This window comes from Oscarella lobularis, chromosome 4 (assembly GCF_947507565.1).
Source record: "Oscarella lobularis chromosome 4, ooOscLobu1.1, whole genome shotgun sequence".
Lineage (NCBI taxonomy): Eukaryota > Metazoa > Porifera > Homoscleromorpha > Homosclerophorida > Oscarellidae > Oscarella > Oscarella lobularis.
This window is the reverse complement of record NC_089178.1, coordinates 3,005,318-3,022,457: the sequence shown is the minus strand read 5'-3', so window position 1 is coordinate 3,022,457 and position 17,140 is coordinate 3,005,318. Positions and strand designations below refer to the sequence as shown.

Below are 17,140 nucleotides of genomic sequence, written 5' to 3'. Positions count from 1 at the left end.
TCATAGAACAAACATTATGACACCTTATATGACATGTTTATTCTTTCTTCTAGACGACCTTCAAAGGTCCGGTGCATTCGTAAAGCGTCTCCGAGTCCTCGTCTGTCTTCAGTCCTCCGGAATTGCGCTTGGGAAAATCGGATTCCCAGAGACGATTCTTCTTCCTCCCTTCGACTTCCCTAAGAAGCGCCGAATTTGCACTCGATCTCAAAGAGCTACTCTCTATTTTATACGTGCTATGTGCATTAATCCGTGAATATTGATACATTATCGGCCTCTCCTCAGAGTCGTCTTCCGAGGCCTCGGAGTTTTCTTTCCTAGTAGACATGCCGGAACTGGAGCGGCAGCGGATTTAGGTGAATTTAGCGTCCAATCTTACCGGCCGAAGCAGCATGAGATACAGCTACCCATCATGAGTTGATCTACAGCTCAAGAACAGCGGCCGAGAGACCGTTTAGGCAGCTTTGGTAAGAAAATAGACGCTACGCGTCGAAAAGTCAAGTGACCGATCTAAACGTGTGTAAAACGAATGACGGAATCGTCGAAAAAAAGGGAGAAACTTACGTCCTCTCGATTCTAGTTATCGAGATCACGTGGTATTTAATCCGTCGTTTTTTCGCCATCTTTATCATGCGTCACTCGCATGGCTATCATGCGTCAATCGCGTGGCGATGTTGCATCACAATTTCTTCAAACCTGTATTCAAACCGGTTTAGAATTCGCACCTATTCGGTCAAACCAATGAGCGCGCTGGACGTAACACCACGTGACACAGCGGACCAATGATCGTGCTGGATCAATGGGCGGGGCGCGCTGTTCAAAATAGCGGTGAGCGCACCGATTTCCTTCAGTTGCGGCTGAGGGTGGATGCGTCGCGGTTCGCTGCGTCTCGTCCTTGAGATGGACTGGCTCGGGAGATTCGACAGAAGGCAAGCGAGGATAGTTGGAACTCAGCGTGGCCCACGGTTAATTCCGTGCCGGAGCCTGTAGGCAGGGCGATGGGGGGCTTCGGCCTCGGTTTACGCACTGGGCAGAACGATCGTTCAAGGTCTTATTGTCGTCAACAAGTACGGCCCGCGCTAGGCTGAGCGGGCACGACTTGGAGGGGGTGTTCATCATGGCCTGGTTGCCGGCACTTATCTCACCCGAACGACGCGATTAGACCGAAGATGATCCGGCTCAGGAGCCTTCGATTCCTCCATTGCACTGTCTTCATTGTTGACTCCTACAAACAGCGGTCAGCCTCTCTCCACTTCACAAGGCCCGGTTCTTCTCATGGAAGACATACCGAAGGCTTTGGTACCAGCGCACCGGGGTTTCGGTATTAGGGGCCGATCCTCATCCAGGTGGGTACTGAATGGAGTGGCCGAGGACCCGCAACTCGCCCGAAAATTTTTGGAAGGGGGTCATCGCTTTGCGAAGACTTCCCTGGGCTACGACGCGTCCGAACCTCCCCGCGGTGTAGCCTGGGTAACGCGAATACGGACGCAACCAAAAGGTACGTATACGGATTGATTTACAGTAGCTAAACTTTTTTTTCTAGGCCGCGCGGATCGAGAACTTGAAGAAAAGACGCCACGCGATCGACGACAGAATAAAATTAGAGATCGTGACGCGATGACGAAGATGGCGGGACAAGTATGTACGTAGTAGAGATGTTCTCGTCTTTCTATGTGCGTTTTTTGCTCAAATAAAAGCTTTGCTAATCGATCTTACCGCGTGTGCGCGTTTGTATCCACGTGACCGCCGGATTTTCGGCGTTTCCAGTCGATCGTCGTCGAAACGCTGTTGATTATCGGCTTATGTTTTTTGCCGCTTGTCGGCGCAGCGATTTGAGACGGCAGAATGTCGTATTCGTGTCGTATTCGCGTCGGTAAGCGACGCGCACGGAAGGTTACAAATAAAACGACGAGGATGACCCCGTGTGCACGTCTACTTGCGATTTGAGACGGCAGAATGACATATTCGCGTCGGTAAGCGGACTTTTAGTACGGAAGGGCATAGATATTTATCATGTGCACGTGTACTATTACTTGCGCAAAATGGAAACGACTCTATTCAATCTTAGACTATTCGTACTGTCTTTCATTACAAATCACCCGTTATTTGTTGCCCGCCGCCGCCTCGACGTCTCGCTATAATCATATTGAGAACCGGCCCCGCTTCGGCCAAAATGGGAACGACTTTACAACAATCGACGTCGTGAACGTTGATACCATTCACCTTACAGCCAACCATGTACTAAATCTCTCTCAAAACCCTTTGTCTCACCTGCAAAAGCTTATCATAAGCGAGCAATTTCCCGTCAGCAGGACCAGTGCGACGAACCGCCTTGACGAACACCCCCTTCTCGCCCACGCCATCGGCGACGCTAAACCCGAAATTGGCCGTCGAGCTCTTCCGCCGCAACTTGATCCTTTTCACCAACATCGACTTTGCTCCGATGGCGAGCGCCGAAGCGACGCGCGACGAATCGATTCTCGCACTCGTCGTCGTCGTCGTCGTCGTCGCCGCTGCCGTCGTCGTATTCCGTCGCAAACGAGCCCGCTGAACGGCGGGACTCGACATGCCCGTATCGCTACTGTCCGACGACGTATCGCGCTGAATCGATCGCCGTCGCCGTCTCGTCGCCGCCGGTTCAAAGTGAGATCGCTCCATAGGAGAAATATTCCCGAAACGACGCTCGGCTAATTCGTCGTCCGAACCCCAAACTTCGTCGCCGGCGGCGACGGTGAAATCAAGCGACAGCGAACGACGTCGTCTCGGTTCACGCCATTCGCCGCCGTACGGAGCCGGACGACGAGATCGTCGTCTATCCGCTTCAATTTCCGGTTCGACGTACGAATCGTCGAGATGCGATCGTAACGAGGGTCGAATTCCGTAGCCCGTCACTTCTGGTGACGCGTCTCCGTCAAGCGCTTCCGGTGGCGGCGTACTTCGGCCCGTGTTCTTAAGCGCAAGCATCGCCAATCGACGCTGCGTTGAACGATCCGGAGCTGCATTTCGTCTCGGTAACGTGTTCGACATGGAGCTCATCGTTCCGATGCTGAGACGACGCGGAAGGGAGTTGAATTGGTAAGCGTAATCCGGCTGGGAAACGCTATCTAGGAGAAAACGTATCAACGGTTCGACTGTAGAGATTAGGTCTCACTCGTTGGAAGTGGAAGTGGGTTCGGGTCTCGACAGATTTTTAGTTTTACGACGTCGCCGGCCGTCTGCAAGAGATCGACGGCTTCGACGAGAGTGCGCATACGCAAGTTCGTTCCGTTGATCGCTAGAATGCGATCGCCGACTTTTAGAGTCCCGCTCCTAATAAGACGACGACACGGTTAGAAAGCTGACGTCTGGCCGCGGATGTACGATACCGAAAGGCTACTCCGTCTTGCTTCAGTTGAGAAATCACAACAGGATCGCCAGGATTTTCGGAGCCTGGGGAAAAAAGTCTTGCGGTAATTGTGCGGAGTTGATTCAAATCACGCACCGTGAACGGTTATTCCTAGACTTGCTCCTCTTCGAATCAATTCCACGCTAAATAGGACGGATCCAGGAGGTCCTAAATTTCGTTCGAATCATCGCAAAAAACATCAAACGGTTTTACCGACCGGCGGTCGCCGAATCCTTGCTGATTTGTAGTGTGACAATGTCTCCAGTGGCCTTTAGCAAGGCAGTCGCTTTCTGCATGTCAACCTTTTCCAAATTCCTTCCGTCTATGGCGAGAAGCGTGTCGCCGGGCTCAATGGTACCCGTTCTGAGACAACCAAGTCAAAAATCAAACCCAAAAGAAGAACGAACACCTATTCTCTCTCACCTGTGCGCCACCCCTCCTTTCTTAATTTGAGATATCCAAATGAAACCGCCTCTATCGGGATCGCCGTTAATTGTAATGCCCAAAGATCCGCCTCGCTTTATGAGCTTGACATCAAACGTTCCCATTCCCGGAATAACGGATTCTTCGTGAAAAAAATTCTTAATAAAGCCGTTTTCCGCGCACGGTTCTATATGTGTGGATCTACCTGCTATATCGATTTCTGTTTCCATGGCAATTCCGTGACGCGAATCTCGTATCATCTTCCACGCTTGTTCAATTGGCATTCCATTCGTTCGCAATCCGTTTAATACCAATACACGGTCACCAACCATAAATTCGCTGTGTCTATATGCGCAAAGCAATAAGATAATGACCAAAATCTAAATAATCTGCTTACAAATATGCCGGGCTGTCGCTCTCAACGTCACAAACAATAAATGGGCCCAAGTCAACGTCATACAAACCTGCGGAAATATGTACACAGTCTTCCTAGACTTCAATAGCAAAAAAAAGGAAAAGAGTTTGCCTTGAATGTTGAAGCCGTAGCCATAGGAGTCTGGCTTCAATTCGATTGTCAGCGTCTCCGTATGACAGGGCGTCGCGCTGGAGAGACCGAGTAAGCTGCTCGACCTTCGGGAGCCCACTGAGAAAGAAGACACGCGTGTGCACTTGTGCAACCAAGTAAGTCAGACTGTTCTATACGCGATGACAAAGACGGACGTCGAACGCGCAACTGCGTTCCCCGAAAAGATCCTCGCGTCGATCCTCCTCTTGAGAACATCTCTGGACTCGAAGTCGCTCCGTAGCCGGTATCAGAATAAGTTTCAGTCCATTCATCGACATATGTGAGACCTGAGAAACAGCTGCTGTGATCGTAGCAGTGGTTTGAATGATCAGGCGGTTGTACCTTTGTGACTCGAGTCAGCCGTCATTACGCCTGGAATTATTTCCAATTTCATGATGACGTCAGAGTGAATGAGCATTTGAACCGAATCGGAGAGGGAACAATCATTCAGCGCCTTTCCGTTAATAGACAGGAGGCGGTCACCCACATGAAGTGCTCCGCATCTAAGGTAAAAAAACCAGTGAGTGAGAAATTTTAACTACCAAAGCTCGTTTGTTCTCCCAGAGAACAGAGAGTATATAACTATGAGAGAGAGACTCACCTGTCCGCAACTCCCGCATCTTTTATGTGAGATATGTAGATTGGTTCGCCAGGTGACTGACTTCCTAATGAGGAAAGAACGCAGGTGACCCAAAATCATCAAAAAAACCAAATCTCCCCCTTCTCACCACTTAGAGTCAATCCCAAGCTGGCTCCGAGAGGCTTTTTCAACTCAACTAGCACAGGACCATCGACCTCCTCAAGACCCTCTACATACAACTACGTGTCACAATAAATAAATTTCCTATAATATATATTACCATGTAGAGTGACGTCATATTCCAATTCCAAAGATATCTTTCGCTTTGCATTTTTCAATAGAAGAACCACTTCAGAATGAGTCGCATGTTTCAAAGCCATTCCATTGAGCCGGAGCAGTCGATCGCCTGCCTTCATCGTCCCGCTTCTAGACGCCCCCCAGAGTGACAAAGACGTCGTCATGCATCGATCCCCCCTTTCTCACTTATACGCAGCCGTTCCCGGACGAACGTAGGACACCGTCAAAGGACGGCCCTTCTCGACTCCACCCGATATCGTAAATCCGAACGTGGAGCCCTCCTTTTTCAGACAAATCAAAACCGTCTTCGTTGTGACTCCGTCATCGGGAGACGGGCCTAAAGCGCGCAGGAACGCGACGTCTCTCTATCGATGACGGCGGAAAGAACGAGCATACCATCCAACGGTGCGTCGTACTCAATTTCCAAATTGACGATCTCTTCGGCATTCTTTACGAGCTGAATGACGTCGTCGTGCGTCAACGCATCGGTGCTCTTTCCATTCACAGCCAATATGCGATCGCCAACTTGAAGCGACTCGCTTCTATAGACAAAACAAAGAATCATATATGTATGTATGTATGTATGTGCTTCCTCCCCCCCCCCCCCATTCTCTCTCTCACTGATTCGCTATTCCATTCGGTCGTAGACCACCAACTCGTAGCGGTTGCCCTTTGTCCGCTCCGCCTGACGAGCGAGCGGGTGGAGGAGAGGGAGAAAAAAAAAACGGAATATTTACAAAACATGGGCAAGCCAAAACGTTTGCTTTCGCACCAGCCAAAATAAGGCCGAGGCTTTGACCGGTTTGCTTTAACAATTCTACGTAGGCGACCTCCTTTTTCGTGCCTTAGACGGAGAGAGTTTGGTTCGCGCCTAAGCCGTTTTGTCGAGATACCAGCTTTCGCCGACGCGGGACCGACGTGCGTCTGCGATTTTCGAGGAGGACGTCGTTTTCTCTTTGTCGTCGCCACTGTTTCTTCGTCCGCGACGACTGGAGCGGCAGGCGGTGGCGTTTTCGATTCGCGGGCCTTCGGCGGAGAATCGGCGGAGGCTTTTCGACGTTTGCCTGGCGTTTTTTTGCGAAGCAATCAAGAGAATTTCGGTTTGCCTCTATACTATGATTGCCTTTTGATCGCGCTCCTTGGATATTGCCCATTCTTTTGTACGAGCTGGATTCGCTGGAGACAGTTTCCGACGCGTTGATGACGTTGTCAAGACACCGATCCCGTATGATCTAATACGTCATGTAGTCTAGCAGAGCAACGCTAGCACAACAACAACAAAACAGAGCAGTCGCATTTTTAGTGCAGATTTATTGATCTTTCTTCGATTCTTCATTTCCCTCCACGTCTTGCAGTTTTTTCTATATGTAATAAAAGTCATTTCTTTCCAGCAAGCAAATCTTGTCAATATACCTGAAGAATAGAATGCTCTGACATAAGACGATCATACTCCGTAGAAACGCCTTTGGCTTGCTTTCTTGATGCCTCGGCATCAGATTTCAATTTGGCATTTTCTGAAAACCCCAAATGAGGAAGAGATAAAGAACCTGTTTTTCTGACCCAACCTTCTTTCAAACGCTCCAGCTCATTTCTAAGTTTTTCCCCGTCAATTTCGTCTTTTTCCACATCCTCTGTCTCGCCACCTTTCTTCCCTTCTTCCTTGTCAAGTTTGTCAGCCTGCAACAAAGACACCATCCATAAGACTTCCACACTTATACTGACTGTATCCCCAAGCTGACCCTCAATTTCTCATTTTCCTCCATCAGTTTTTGCGCTTGATCACTCGCACTGGTGGCCTGTTTTATGGCTGCTTCATGAGACGCCTCTAGTCGCGCTTCTCTGCACAGCGAGGTAATCATTCGTTGCAGCACGCTACAAAAAGAAATCGAATAAGGCAATAACATTATTAGACATGTCTCTTTTTTACACGACTAAAAGAAGGGCCATTCCGCTGATGTAGAAATTCCTCTGTGCTCGAAATCGAATCATAGAGTCGAGAGTCTGCTCGTGCAAGTGAGCAGGTCCTGTCTTGCCGTCCATCGCCTCTCTTCCGGGATGTTTTTGTATCTGATTGATGGCATCTGAAATCAAAGGATAGAGTCTATGAATTTTTTCGTTTTTATAGACTTGCCAGCGAAGAAAAGAACTAGAACGGCAACAAAAGCAAAGAAGTAGAAGGTAGCGTAGCCGGCAATCCAATTCAATAGTGAAGAATTGAAGATGCGATTCCATCTGCAAAAGCGACGTCGAAATTTCTCTCGAAGAGGCCACGTTCGAGTCGCTTTACCTTCTCGCGGATATTTTGGGAATGCAGAGGAGAACAACGAGGCCTATTTCGCCGTAGAGAAAGTAAGCAACGAGAGTCCACTGCAGCGTCATTGCAAAGGGAAACAAAAGTGAACGTGTCGCAGTAGCGCAGCGCGAGTTCAGCTGACGTCATGCAATACGTCACCACAAGCGTTCCACAAAAAGAGATTACATAATAGGACACGTCATACAATGTAGTTGGACAGACACGTCACGTCACTTTTGGACTATTGGAGTAGACACTACAGCCATATTCTCAATCGAGCATTCATTTGTGCCGCGCCTAATGCGAAAATAGCCTTTCTCTCCCCATGTCGCACTCCAGCTGTTCTTCACAATCCAATACTTCTCTCCTGACTGCTCGTCCGATCCATAGCCAACAATCAATACGCCGTGATTAACAATTTGAAATGGATTAAAACCGGAATCCAAGTGCACGCCACGTTCTTCCACGACATGATGATAAATACCACTACGATAATGTCCAAAATCACCATATACCTCAAAGGCAACAGCAATAGGCCCATTCTTCACCAACTCGGTCAACATCGCTGATTCGCTACAAGCGCCAAAATATCCTCCAACGTAACGATATTGATGAGCATGCTGCCGAGCACAGGATGACTTTGTTCCACATTGCTTTGTATCGTGGCCCAAGTAACGATTGCACTCCTCTTTGACAACACCAAAATCTTCGGCGTACTTACCAGCAATCAAATACTCAAAACCGCCCTCGCAGCCCTGCGAGTACTCCGAACAGCTGATAACGTCCTGAGGCGAAAAGACATCCTGAACGGTATTATTCGTCAGAATTCGTAGACGCGCCTCGAGCATCCCCATCGAAGCAAACGCATAGCAACTGCCGCATCCGCCCTGATTTCGAACGGGCGACACGAAATCGACGCCGTTCACGTCGCGCCAATCCCACGCCGATGGAAGGTCGTTGTCAAGAGGGGCGGGTTCGAATGAAGGTTCCGGCTCGAACGCCGAACGACTAAGGCCACCCGAACGAGCCAACATCTCGCCTACTGTGTTATTAGCGAATTCTGGATAGATCGTCGCTTTCCACGACGATTGAGCCGCGTTGATTCGGTCCACGAAGTCCTGACTGACTCGATAGGGACGAGAGAGAATCGCGTCGATGTTCGGTGGCGAATGCGACTTCGTTTTTCCTCCCTGATGCGTTTCTGTCACCTTTGACGCTCTGTAGCACGCCCAGTCGGTGCCGTTGACTGCGTGCGCCCATCCGTTCTTCGTTTTGTCGCACAGATTCGAGTTCTCGTTGTTGTAGTCGAAAAAGGCGAAGTAGGTGCGTTCGCCGATGACGAGTTCGTAGCCCTGGTTGTAGACTATCGTCCAGAAGCCCGAATTGTTGCGTTCGTCGACGGCGAGATCGGGAAAGCGAAGATCGACGGTGAAATTCGATTCGACGTCGAATTGCGTGCAGTCGAGCGTGTTGTCGTGACCGCCTGCGCCGACGTACAGCGTCCATTTGCCCAGAGTTTCTTCGTACGTGCAATTCGCCGGCGTGTCGCCGCGCGACGACGCAAGAACGGCGAAGATGACGAGCGCTGCGAGCATTGTTTCCGTAAAGAAATCACGTGCGTCACCGTCACATGGTTAGTTTACATACAACAAATAAATTGTTCTCATTTCATGACTGGGGTAACGGCAACAGCCATGCTTTCAAACGAACACTCGTCATTTCCGCGCCGAATGCGAAAGAAACCGTTCTCTCCCCACTTCTCTCCCCAGCTATTTTTGACAATCCAATAGTCCTCGCCTGACATTCTATCAGTGCCGTAACCAACAACCAGCACAACGTGGTTCGTAATTTCAAAAGGATCAAAACCGAAATGATCATCCTCGCCAGATTCGCTATCAACGTCAACGTGATGATAAACGCCACTCTTGTAGTGCAAAAAATCCTTATAGACTTCAAAAGAAATGGCAAAAGGACCATTTTTCACCAGTTCCTCTTGCATTAACGTACTCGTACAGGCTCCATAAAATCCTCCAACGTAATAATAATCCGTGGTAAAATAACGCGTACAGCTCAATTTCGTCTTACATACCGACGTATCCTTTCCCACATAAGGATTACACTGCTCTTCTACCACACCAAAATCCTCGCCATACTTTCCCGCAATCAAGTACGGAAATCCGCCCTCGCAACCTTGAGCATACTCCGAACAGCTGACAACGTCCTGCGTCGAAAGCACCAACTGAACGCGATTCTTTGAGGCAACCCTTTGACGAGCTTCAATCATAGCCATCGATGCAAACGCATAGCAGCTTCCACACGAGCCCTGATTTCTCACGGGCGACACGTAATTCACCCCGTCAACGTCACGCCAATCAAATTCAACCGGAAGACTACTGTTATTCGTCTTCCCCGCAAAATCAAAATTCCTTTGTTTAGATGGCCGCCCCTTTGAGCCTCCAGAGCGAGCTAACATCTCGCCTACCGTATAATTAGCGAATTCAGGGTACAGTGTCGCTTTCCACGACGATTGAGCCGCGTTGATTCTGTCCACAAAGTCCTGACTGACTCGATAGGGACGAGAGAGAATATCAGAGATATTTGGCGAACGAGACTTCGTTTCCTTTCGCTCAGGGTACGTCTCAGCCACTTTTGACGCTCTGTAGCACGCCCAGTCGGTGCCGTCGACTGCGTGTGCCCATCCGTTTTTCGTTTCGCCGCACAGATTCGAGTTTGCTTTGTTGTAGTCAAAAAAGGCGAAGTACTTGCGTTCGCCGATGACGAGTTCGTAGCCCTGGTTGTAGATCAGCGTCCAGAAGCCCGAATTGTTGCGCTCGTCGACGGCAAGATCGGGATAGCGAAGATCAACCGTTAGATGCGATTCGACGTTGAATTGCGTGCAGTCGAGCGAGTTGTCGTGGCCGCCTGCGCCGATGTGCAGCAACCATTTGCCCTGGGTCTCTTCGTAAGTGCAATTCGCCGGCGTGTCGCCGCAAACCAAGGTAAGAATCACGAAAGAAATGAGCAACGCGGCGAGCATTTTAGTGGGAGGAGTCACAAGACCGATCTCGTGACTCCTCTCAGCCAATCAGCTCCTTAATAAAAGGCAGCGTAGAAAATCCCCAATACACAATCCATTTAATTAATAAAGGAAAGGACTCAGGCGTATAATAGTTGATTAATTAATTAAGCTTTCGTCCTTATCAAAGCATTACTGTATCAGTGCAATGCATCTAAGTAGTAAGGATTAGCCATCAACTTAGAAGACCACTTAGAACTTCGTCATCTAGGCTGAAAATTTCAGCCGCAACAGCTTTCTTACCTTCTTTGCAAAGAGCTTTGCACAGTGCTTTTACTGATGCAGACTTTGACTCCTGCCCCATCCATCGTTGTAGAGCTTGGTGAGCTTGCTCCCGGCACCGACAAGCGTAGTCAGTTGCAATTTGCTCAATAGTGGCTTCAGGAAGCTCTAGACGTCGAGCAACATCTTTCCACGTAGAAGCAATTTTCTCGCTGAGGTTGTTCAGCTCTTCCCTAGTAGGTTCTCTTTTTGGTATTCCTGCAAAGGAGAGGAAGAGAGAAAGAAACGTTATTGCTAAACACAATCTATGCAACTATAAACCTTGAGATTCAGAAGGAGAGAGATTCTAAAGAAGAATAAGTTATCAATGAACAGAAAGTTGCAGGTTGACACGCACCTCTTTCTTGTACCAGAGATGCACCAGTTCTAACTTTTCCTTTGGAGCGTATTTCCCCGATTTGCATAGGAGTGAAACTGGCTGACGACCCGACTTACAGCATTCCCTGTCAGGCAGTTGTACTAAAAAGTCGCCGTCCGGCAGCCGACAGCCTAAGTTGCCAGCACCTTCATCATCTGACTTTAGGCCAAGGATGCACTCGGTTACTTGGTAGTAAAACGCAAGCTTTAATCCGTTCATTCCTCGTTTTTTTGCATTTTCAACGCTGTCAGCAACGAATTGCCCAATTATAGAAGCTAACTCTGACACACTGACTGCGTTCTTTGGCGTGTTCCTTTCACCGGCCATTGAAACGATCAAACAAGCGCCCCTGTCATAGTGCAATAGTTCAAGCACTAAATTGCTTCCTATTCTAAATAAACAACGATTCCGAGTAAGTTCACACCCTCCTGGGTATTTCCGAGCGCACTTTGTTACAAGTCTAAAGAAAAGCGCTTCGGGAATTGCCTGCACGTCCTTGGGAAAAATGACGATGGGTGGAGGAAACACTTCTCTTGGATTATACTTCTCCCACACCGAAGATCCACTTAGCTTCTGCATGACCATGCACGGAATCAAGAACGGTGAAGAAGCTTCAGGCGAATCGCATTCGCATATAATGTCCAGCATTTTTAGCACGTTGAGAACTGGCTCTTGATCTCTGCGCTCCACGTCTGCTTCTCCAAGTACGTTCAACACCACGTCTCTCCCAATTTCTCCCTTTTTGCATAGCTCTCGCCAAAGACGTTGGTACTTGACCTTTTTGGGCTCCTTGACCGTAACAAACGTGGCCACAGTTCTAATAAGCCATTCGGGATCAATAATAACGCGGTCAGTGAGCTCAGGTACATCCCAGAAATAAAGTATTACACCGAGGTTGTGCAGAAATTTCAAAGCCAACAACGCCTCTTTTATAGATTTAATTCCAACCCGATGAGCAAGCTTAATTGCTGTTTCGACGCTTAGGATTTTCCCAATTTTCCACAAAACGAGTGAAATCTCAAAACGAATCCATGCCAATGGCATAGGCCGCGTTTTGTTTTTCTGAGACCAATAGTGCTTTGAGGAACTGTCAAGTAGAGAGACAATTGTTCTGACGCCCTCGCAACGCTCTTCTGCTTCACTACGTCCGGACTTGGTATTATCGACCCGAAAGAACCACTGTCCATTTTTAGGGTTTTTGACAATGTGATCCTCGCATTTTAAGTCACGAATCAAGTTGTCAAGTTGTGCGTTTTGAGATTTCAAGAACTCTTCAGGATTTGGCATCGCTTTCACTTCATCAATGTGAGTGGCAGCGATTAAAACTGCGGGATAGCTGACTCCTTCCAAATCTTCTCCCAAGTATGGGGAAGACACGTTAGAAGGATGGCTAATTCCAATTGATGTGAACCAGTGACGGGGGAAATCACGGTTGTACAAAAGACTTGATAATTCGAGAGGAATGTCAGTTGAGGTTCCTCCGAGACGATAAGACGATTTCGCCTTATCGCCAAGAGGCTTGCTAATGTCAATAACCAGCAAATAAGTGCACACCGTGTACTCAGACTCGGTGGGCATGAGAGCAGCGTGGGAAGTCAGATACCTTTCTTGCCCTCCTAAATCCCAAAGAAGCTTTGAACTGACTTCAAAATTCTCAAGAGTGGCAAGAGCTTCACTTGATTTGAGATACTCAGCAATCATTTCACGTTGCTCTGAAGTCACTTTTTCATCTTTGGTGATTTCCCTAATGTGCTGGTCCAACTCCTGGGTAGCAGGAGAAGAAGAGAAATCCCGCACGGAGTAGCTTACAGATGCATCATCTTCCAGGCTTTCGTCAGTAATCGCTGAACATTGACGAATCTTCTTCCTTTTTGCAAAAGAAACTGCGTGGATCGGGCTCAACGCTGTTTTCTTTACCTAACATAGAAATTAAATCAAAGGCGATTTTGTGAGAATGCAGCGTAATAACTTGATCCTGCTTTTTTGTAATCACATATCCAGCTGCAAGGTATTTGTCCAAATGCTGCGCATTCTCGCATTTCTCTTCGCGCCACGTGTGCTGACCCACCCTTCCTTTCGCTGCCGTCACAGCCATGTGAATAGCAGCGCCGTCCGTGCTCGGACTTTGAGCATTGAAGGGACGATCCAAGAAAGAGTCAATTAAGCAAGATTTTCCTGCGCCATCCTGACCAACCACCATCACGCGGCATCTATTGATGGGAGCCGAGCCAGACGCAAGAGCTTGCTTGTAAATATTCTCATCAATAGAGTCAATAGAGTCGTCATCTACGAGAAAAAAGCAGCGTTACAGCGCCCGGCACATGCAAGAAAATCTGGAGCTTACATCCAGAAGGCGTATCATGAGCGAAGATAGGCATTGCAGGAATAAATACGTTTCCGGGATTAGTAGCAAAGTCTGGCTCACTATACGACGCTTTTTCATCAGAACTGTCATTTCGATTGTTATCAGAAATAACATCTATGTCATCATGAGTTTCATCATCACTGTTGTGAGAATTGTTGTCATCAAAAATGCCATCGTCACAGTTGCTATCAGAATCAACCCCATCAAACTCATCATCACAATTGTTATCAGAATTGACCCCATCAAACTCATCGTCACAATTGTTATCCGAATTGACCCCATCAAACTCATCGTCACAGTTGCTATCAGAATCAACCCCATCAAACTCATCATCACAATTGTTATCCGAATTGACCCCATCAAACTCATCGTCACAATTGTTATCCGAATTGACCCCATCAAACTCATCGTCACAATTGTTATCCGAATTGACCCCATCAAACTCATCGTCACGGTTGCTATCAGAATTGACATCTATATCATCATAACAATCATCATCATCATTTTCATCGTCATTTTCATCATTAATTTCAGCATAAAGATCATCGTACTCATCATATTCCATTGCAGACCTATCAAAGAAACGTTCACTTCAGCAAAAGATCTTTCAGGTTCCCATAAAACTGCTCTGAGTCCCCACAGACCCCACCTCTTCCATGGAGTCTTTTCTGTATAGATGCACCTCTGAGGCCCACTGATGTCAATACGTGACAGCTTACACTAGTGTAAGAAAAGTTTGGGCCTAGAGTTGCCTTAGAGCGCATTGGTATTGATTGTTAGAGGTGGTCCTATGATTCACTCTCTAAACTTTCTCCCTTTGCTCTCATGCTCGCGGCCATTAGGTGCAACCTAAAAGCCTACTTACTCAGCGGTGATTCAGCGGTGATTCAATGTGCTGTCTCAACTTGTGTGTGTGAGTCATGTGACAACTAAGGTCATATGACTTTGAGAGCACAGTCACTTTGATTGCTTTGCTAAAATTCATAATATTATCCATGACGCTCCAAACCAATGAAGCTCTTGATGGATCCCTCTGACTTTTAAGGACTCAAAAATGACAGATTTCAACGTACGTATCTACAGAAACAAAAGGCAAAACAGAAAGGCAATATATGTAGAGACTGTAGCATAAATAGTCCATCATCCAATTCATTTCTCACTATTTCTTTTCTAAATCTAAACGTTTGAGCGTAGATTCGACTATCGTTTCTACGCTGGCCATTGCTCCCATTCCGTAGTCCCCACATGCAAGATGCTTTGCGACAGGAGGAACGTGCACGTATCCAAACGATTCGAGAACGGAAACGTGCTGAGCCGTGTGCGGATGATTCCACATGTACGTATTCATAGCCGGACAGAAGAGAAACGGCCTATCAACGTCCCACGCCCTCGCCGTGCACGTGAGCAAATTGTCGCAGAGACCGTGAGCGAGTTTCGAGAGCGTATTCGCGTCGAGCGGCGCTATGACCATCGCGTCGGCCCAGCGACGCAGTTCGATGTGAAGTACGGGATCGTGCATGCGATTCCATGTCGTCCATTCGTCGGCGTCGCGATAGAGGCGCACGGACGGATCGAGCGACGACGGATCGAAGAAATGGACTGCGTGCTCGGTGGCAATCACCCGGACGTCCGTTCCAATCGCTACAAGCTTCTGACACAGGTCTGGGACTTTGATTGAAGCGACGCTGCCCGTGCAGCCGAGCAGAACGCGAGGAGAAGTCCGAGAATCTTTCGTCGCGCACATGAAGACCCGTACGTTTATCCCGGACACGGAAGCGTCATTTCCGTCAACACATCAACTTATGATGTCCTGTATATCCCACTTGGATACTTCCCACTTCGTAAACGACTCGCTCTCAAATACTTCTGGCCCTATTTCCGTACTAAGCCAGTAGCGACCGTTGGGAGGATCTTTGCCGCTGAAGTAGACCTTCTCGGCCAATGCACCGGCTTTTAAATTCCACACTTGACCGTGACCAATCCACGCCTCGCCCGGCTGGCTCGGAAAATCGTACAAACCCCATTCTTTACACGGCAACAATTGCATCAGTTCCTGTGACATTGGATTGCTGTACGGATCGCACGTCTCACCAGGCGGCGCTGTCGGATCATTAGGTGGAGCGCACCAGAGGTGATAGCATTCATAGGGAAAGCGAGTCGTCTCGTTTCTATACGCTTTCGTCCCATTGGCGAACGTATGAAACGGAGGGCATCGGCTTTGACGATCGACCCGACATCCCTTCCGCTCAACAACGCCTGGATTGATAATAAAGCAAATGTAACGCGTGACGTCGGTCGCCAAATCGCCGTCGCAATCTCTCCCATCATTCTTCCAACATCCGCCCATCTCGGGCATGTAAAATTGAGCTCCCGTTGACGTGCAATTCATCACGGTCAAATTGACCTGCATTCGAAAACTCGGCGAACGCGCCGGACGAACGAGAACGCCGCGCCCTTCCCACGGATAGCCGCCGTTGCCGAGGCGAACGCTATCTGCTCGGTTGTATAGCATTAGGTAGGGATGAACTTTGCTAGTTATAAGAGTGCTCTGCAACGACCACGAATTCTCTCCTGGACGCTTGAACCAGCGAATCTCGAAATACGACGAATCTGCAATAATAATATAACACGTTAAATGAAAAAAATAAACCTCTTTTTTTCTTACTGTATGTTTCGCTTTTAGGATCGACGTCGTAGGTTCCGTAGAAAGCGCCCTCGTGACTGTCGCTTGACGACCAATTGTGGAAGACTAGCGGTTGATTCATGGGTCCGAGTGTTCCGTAGGCAACATTGCGGACGTTTTGGGCGTGACGAAGTGAGCCGCCGGCTCGAGGACAAAGATTCTGAGAGATATTGAAATTTCCACTCTTCAGCATTTGAGTCCAATAGGACCAATTACCCGCCGACGACTACATACAAAACGAGCTAGAATTCCGTGAGGAGCCGCGCGATTATCTCCCTCACCGACGTTGAGCACAATGTTCCCAAATACCGTTCCTTCTCCTCCGCATAAAGATCCGCATCTTTCGTCTGATTGGAAAGGCCGGGAATCGGAGTCGGCAGCGAGAGCCGATTATCTGAATCAGTCGCTAAATTGCCACTTGGTCCTGGTCCCACTCGACCACTACTGTCGAGACAGTCAGCATATCGAGGAGACGGCACGGCATCCGGTCCTACAAGACACAGTAGCAACGGTACAAGTACAGTATCGTATTACTCACCAGCAAAATTACAGAAATTCCATCCTTCTAGAGACACTTTCAGGGTATTGCCGCTCATTTCGGGATCGCCAAGAAGACTGGCGTACTTTTGCTGAACGGTCAAGCCTGCGAGCAAGCTCGCCAAGCAAAAATAGCAGCCAACTCTCGTTGTGTACATACTACTCTAACAACTCACGTGACAAAAGTGTAAAGTCCTAAGAGCGCGTCTATCTTTCAATTCTTTCTTTTAGGTACACAAACACACACCGAAGGAGAAGTCTATATAAAACGCGTGCTTTCTTTGGAACGATCGCAC

At 48.3% G+C, this 17,140-nt stretch overlaps 6 protein-coding genes, 1 long non-coding RNA gene and 1 pseudogene across 11 annotated transcripts; 1 reads left to right on the top strand and 7 right to left on the bottom strand.

Moving 5' to 3' along the window:
- The first annotated feature begins 1,130 nt into the window (after nucleotides 1-1,130).
- On the top strand, nucleotides 1,131-1,710 carry LOC136185893 (uncharacterized). Its single transcript, XR_010669620.1, has 2 exons — nucleotides 1,131-1,498; nucleotides 1,544-1,710. It is a non-coding gene; the product is annotated as an uncharacterized lncRNA (long non-coding RNA).
- Nucleotides 1,711-2,029: 319 nt separating this feature from the next.
- LOC136186791 (glutamate receptor-interacting protein 2-like) lies at nucleotides 2,030-6,463 on the bottom strand. Of its 2 annotated transcripts, XM_065974253.1 has the most exons (21): nucleotides 6,374-6,463; nucleotides 6,144-6,314; nucleotides 6,023-6,094; nucleotides 5,872-5,935; nucleotides 5,647-5,792; nucleotides 5,437-5,587; nucleotides 5,234-5,379; nucleotides 5,102-5,182; nucleotides 4,975-5,038; nucleotides 4,716-4,876; nucleotides 4,511-4,660; nucleotides 4,335-4,451; nucleotides 4,206-4,272; nucleotides 4,014-4,153; nucleotides 3,809-3,950; nucleotides 3,603-3,748; nucleotides 3,482-3,553; nucleotides 3,366-3,429; nucleotides 3,152-3,309; nucleotides 2,272-3,104; nucleotides 2,030-2,223 (listed from the first exon to the last, which is right to left on the bottom strand). In XM_065974253.1, exons 1-21 carry the CDS (start codon nucleotides 6,402-6,404, stop codon nucleotides 2,089-2,091), a joined length of 3,111 nt encoding a protein of 1,036 aa, XP_065830325.1. In that variant the 5' UTR covers nucleotides 6,405-6,463; the 3' UTR covers nucleotides 2,030-2,088. The 2 variants fall into 2 exon arrangements, with proteins under 2 accessions (XP_065830325.1, XP_065830326.1); XM_065974254.1 differs by lacking the exon at nucleotides 5,102-5,182.
- An 8-nt stretch (nucleotides 6,464-6,471) lies between these two features.
- Nucleotides 6,472-7,708, bottom strand: LOC136186794 (B-cell receptor-associated protein 31-like). Its single transcript, XM_065974256.1, has 7 exons — nucleotides 7,538-7,708; nucleotides 7,382-7,482; nucleotides 7,178-7,331; nucleotides 6,990-7,122; nucleotides 6,816-6,927; nucleotides 6,664-6,764; nucleotides 6,472-6,611 (listed from the first exon to the last, which is right to left on the bottom strand). The coding sequence occupies exons 1-7, from the start codon at nucleotides 7,627-7,629 to the stop codon at nucleotides 6,561-6,563; spliced, it is 744 nt and encodes a 247-aa protein (XP_065830328.1). The 5' UTR covers nucleotides 7,630-7,708; the 3' UTR covers nucleotides 6,472-6,560.
- LOC136186793 (dipeptidyl peptidase 1 pseudogene) lies at nucleotides 7,676-9,170 on the bottom strand (annotated as a pseudogene).
- On the bottom strand, nucleotides 9,164-10,588 carry LOC136186792 (dipeptidyl peptidase 1-like). The gene has a single exon (XM_065974255.1). It carries the CDS (start codon nucleotides 10,578-10,580, stop codon nucleotides 9,207-9,209), a length of 1,374 nt encoding a protein of 457 aa, XP_065830327.1. The 5' UTR covers nucleotides 10,581-10,588; the 3' UTR covers nucleotides 9,164-9,206.
- Nucleotides 10,589-10,667: 79 nt separating this feature from the next.
- On the bottom strand, nucleotides 10,668-14,630 carry LOC136186591 (uncharacterized). 3 transcript variants are annotated; one of them, XM_065973988.1, is made up of 6 exons: nucleotides 14,490-14,630; nucleotides 13,604-14,196; nucleotides 13,229-13,545; nucleotides 11,239-13,176; nucleotides 11,163-11,187; nucleotides 10,668-11,099 (listed from the first exon to the last, which is right to left on the bottom strand). In XM_065973988.1, exons 2-6 carry the CDS (start codon nucleotides 14,187-14,189, stop codon nucleotides 10,795-10,797), a joined length of 3,171 nt encoding a protein of 1,056 aa, XP_065830060.1. In that variant the 5' UTR covers nucleotides 14,190-14,196; nucleotides 14,490-14,630; the 3' UTR covers nucleotides 10,668-10,794. The 3 variants fall into 3 exon arrangements, with proteins under 3 accessions (XP_065830060.1, XP_065830061.1, XP_065830059.1); XM_065973989.1 differs by having other exon boundaries at nucleotides 14,274-14,512; XM_065973987.1 differs by having other exon boundaries at nucleotides 13,604-14,512.
- A 12-nt stretch (nucleotides 14,631-14,642) lies between these two features.
- On the bottom strand, nucleotides 14,643-15,368 carry LOC136186617 (phosphopantothenoylcysteine decarboxylase-like). The gene is made up of 2 exons (XM_065974029.1): nucleotides 14,785-15,368; nucleotides 14,643-14,701 (listed from the first exon to the last, which is right to left on the bottom strand). Coding segments are annotated over exons 1-2 (585 nt in total). The 3' UTR covers nucleotides 14,643-14,700.
- Nucleotides 15,369-15,419: 51 nt separating this feature from the next.
- LOC136186606 (uncharacterized) lies at nucleotides 15,420-17,073 on the bottom strand. Of its 2 annotated transcripts, XM_065974013.1 has the most exons (5): nucleotides 17,021-17,073; nucleotides 16,846-16,950; nucleotides 16,589-16,797; nucleotides 16,290-16,533; nucleotides 15,420-16,234 (listed from the first exon to the last, which is right to left on the bottom strand). In XM_065974013.1, exons 2-5 carry the CDS (start codon nucleotides 16,901-16,903, stop codon nucleotides 15,420-15,422), a joined length of 1,326 nt encoding a protein of 441 aa, XP_065830085.1. In that variant the 5' UTR covers nucleotides 16,904-16,950; nucleotides 17,021-17,073. The 2 variants fall into 2 exon arrangements, with proteins under 2 accessions (XP_065830085.1, XP_065830084.1); XM_065974012.1 differs by having other exon boundaries at nucleotides 16,846-17,073.
- Nucleotides 17,074-17,140: the final 67 nt, after the last annotated feature.

Bases quoted from the DNA above. Each gene is read 5' to 3' on its own strand.
- LOC136186791 (XM_065974253.1), bottom strand. From the start codon at position 6,404: ATGGGCAATATCCAAGGAGCGCGATCAAAAG. The intron at 5,380-5,436 runs GTGAGAAAGGGG...GGGGGCGTCTAG, and splicing joins CCGGGAACGGCTGCGTATAA to AAGCGGGACGATGAAGGCAG. The intron at 3,430-3,481 runs GTGCGTGATTTG...TTTTTTCCCCAG, and splicing joins TCTAGGAATAACCGTTCACG to GCTCCGAAAATCCTGGCGAT.
- LOC136186794 (XM_065974256.1), bottom strand. From the start codon at position 7,629: ATGACGCTGCAGTGGACTCTCGTTGCTTACTTTCTCTACGGCGAAATA. The intron at 7,332-7,381 runs GCAAGTCTATAA...CTTTGATTTCAG, and splicing joins TCTAGTTCTTTTCTTCGCTG to ATGCCATCAATCAGATACAA. The intron at 6,765-6,815 runs GTTGGGTCAGAA...TGGGGTTTTCAG, and splicing joins GCTGGAGCGTTTGAAAGAAG to AAAATGCCAAATTGAAATCT.
- LOC136186792 (XM_065974255.1), bottom strand. From the start codon at position 10,580: ATGCTCGCCGCGTTGCTCATTTCTTTCGTGATTCTTACCTTGGTTTGC.
- LOC136186591 (XM_065973988.1), bottom strand. From the start codon at position 14,189: ATGGAATATGATGAGTACGATGATCTTTATGCTGAAATTAATGATGAA. The intron at 11,188-11,238 runs GTGCGTGTCAAC...ATTCTTCTTTAG, and splicing joins ATCTCTGGTACAAGAAAGAG to AATCTCTCTCCTTCTGAATC. The intron at 11,100-11,162 runs GTTTATAGTTGC...TCTCCTTTGCAG, and splicing joins CTCTCCTTCTGAATCTCAAG to GAATACCAAAAAGAGAACCT.
- LOC136186617 (XM_065974029.1), bottom strand. From the start codon at position 15,368: ATGTGCGCGACGAAAGATTCTCGGACTTCTCCTCGCGTTCTGCTCGGC.
- LOC136186606 (XM_065974012.1), bottom strand. From the start codon at position 17,002: ATGTACACAACGAGAGTTGGCTGCTATTTTTGCTTGGCGAGCTTGCTC. The intron at 16,534-16,588 runs GTGAGGGAGATA...TTTTGTATGTAG, and splicing joins GAACATTGTGCTCAACGTCG to TCGTCGGCGGGTAATTGGTC. The intron at 16,235-16,289 runs GTAAGAAAAAAA...TTATTATTGCAG, and splicing joins TCCTAAAAGCGAAACATACA to ATTCGTCGTATTTCGAGATT.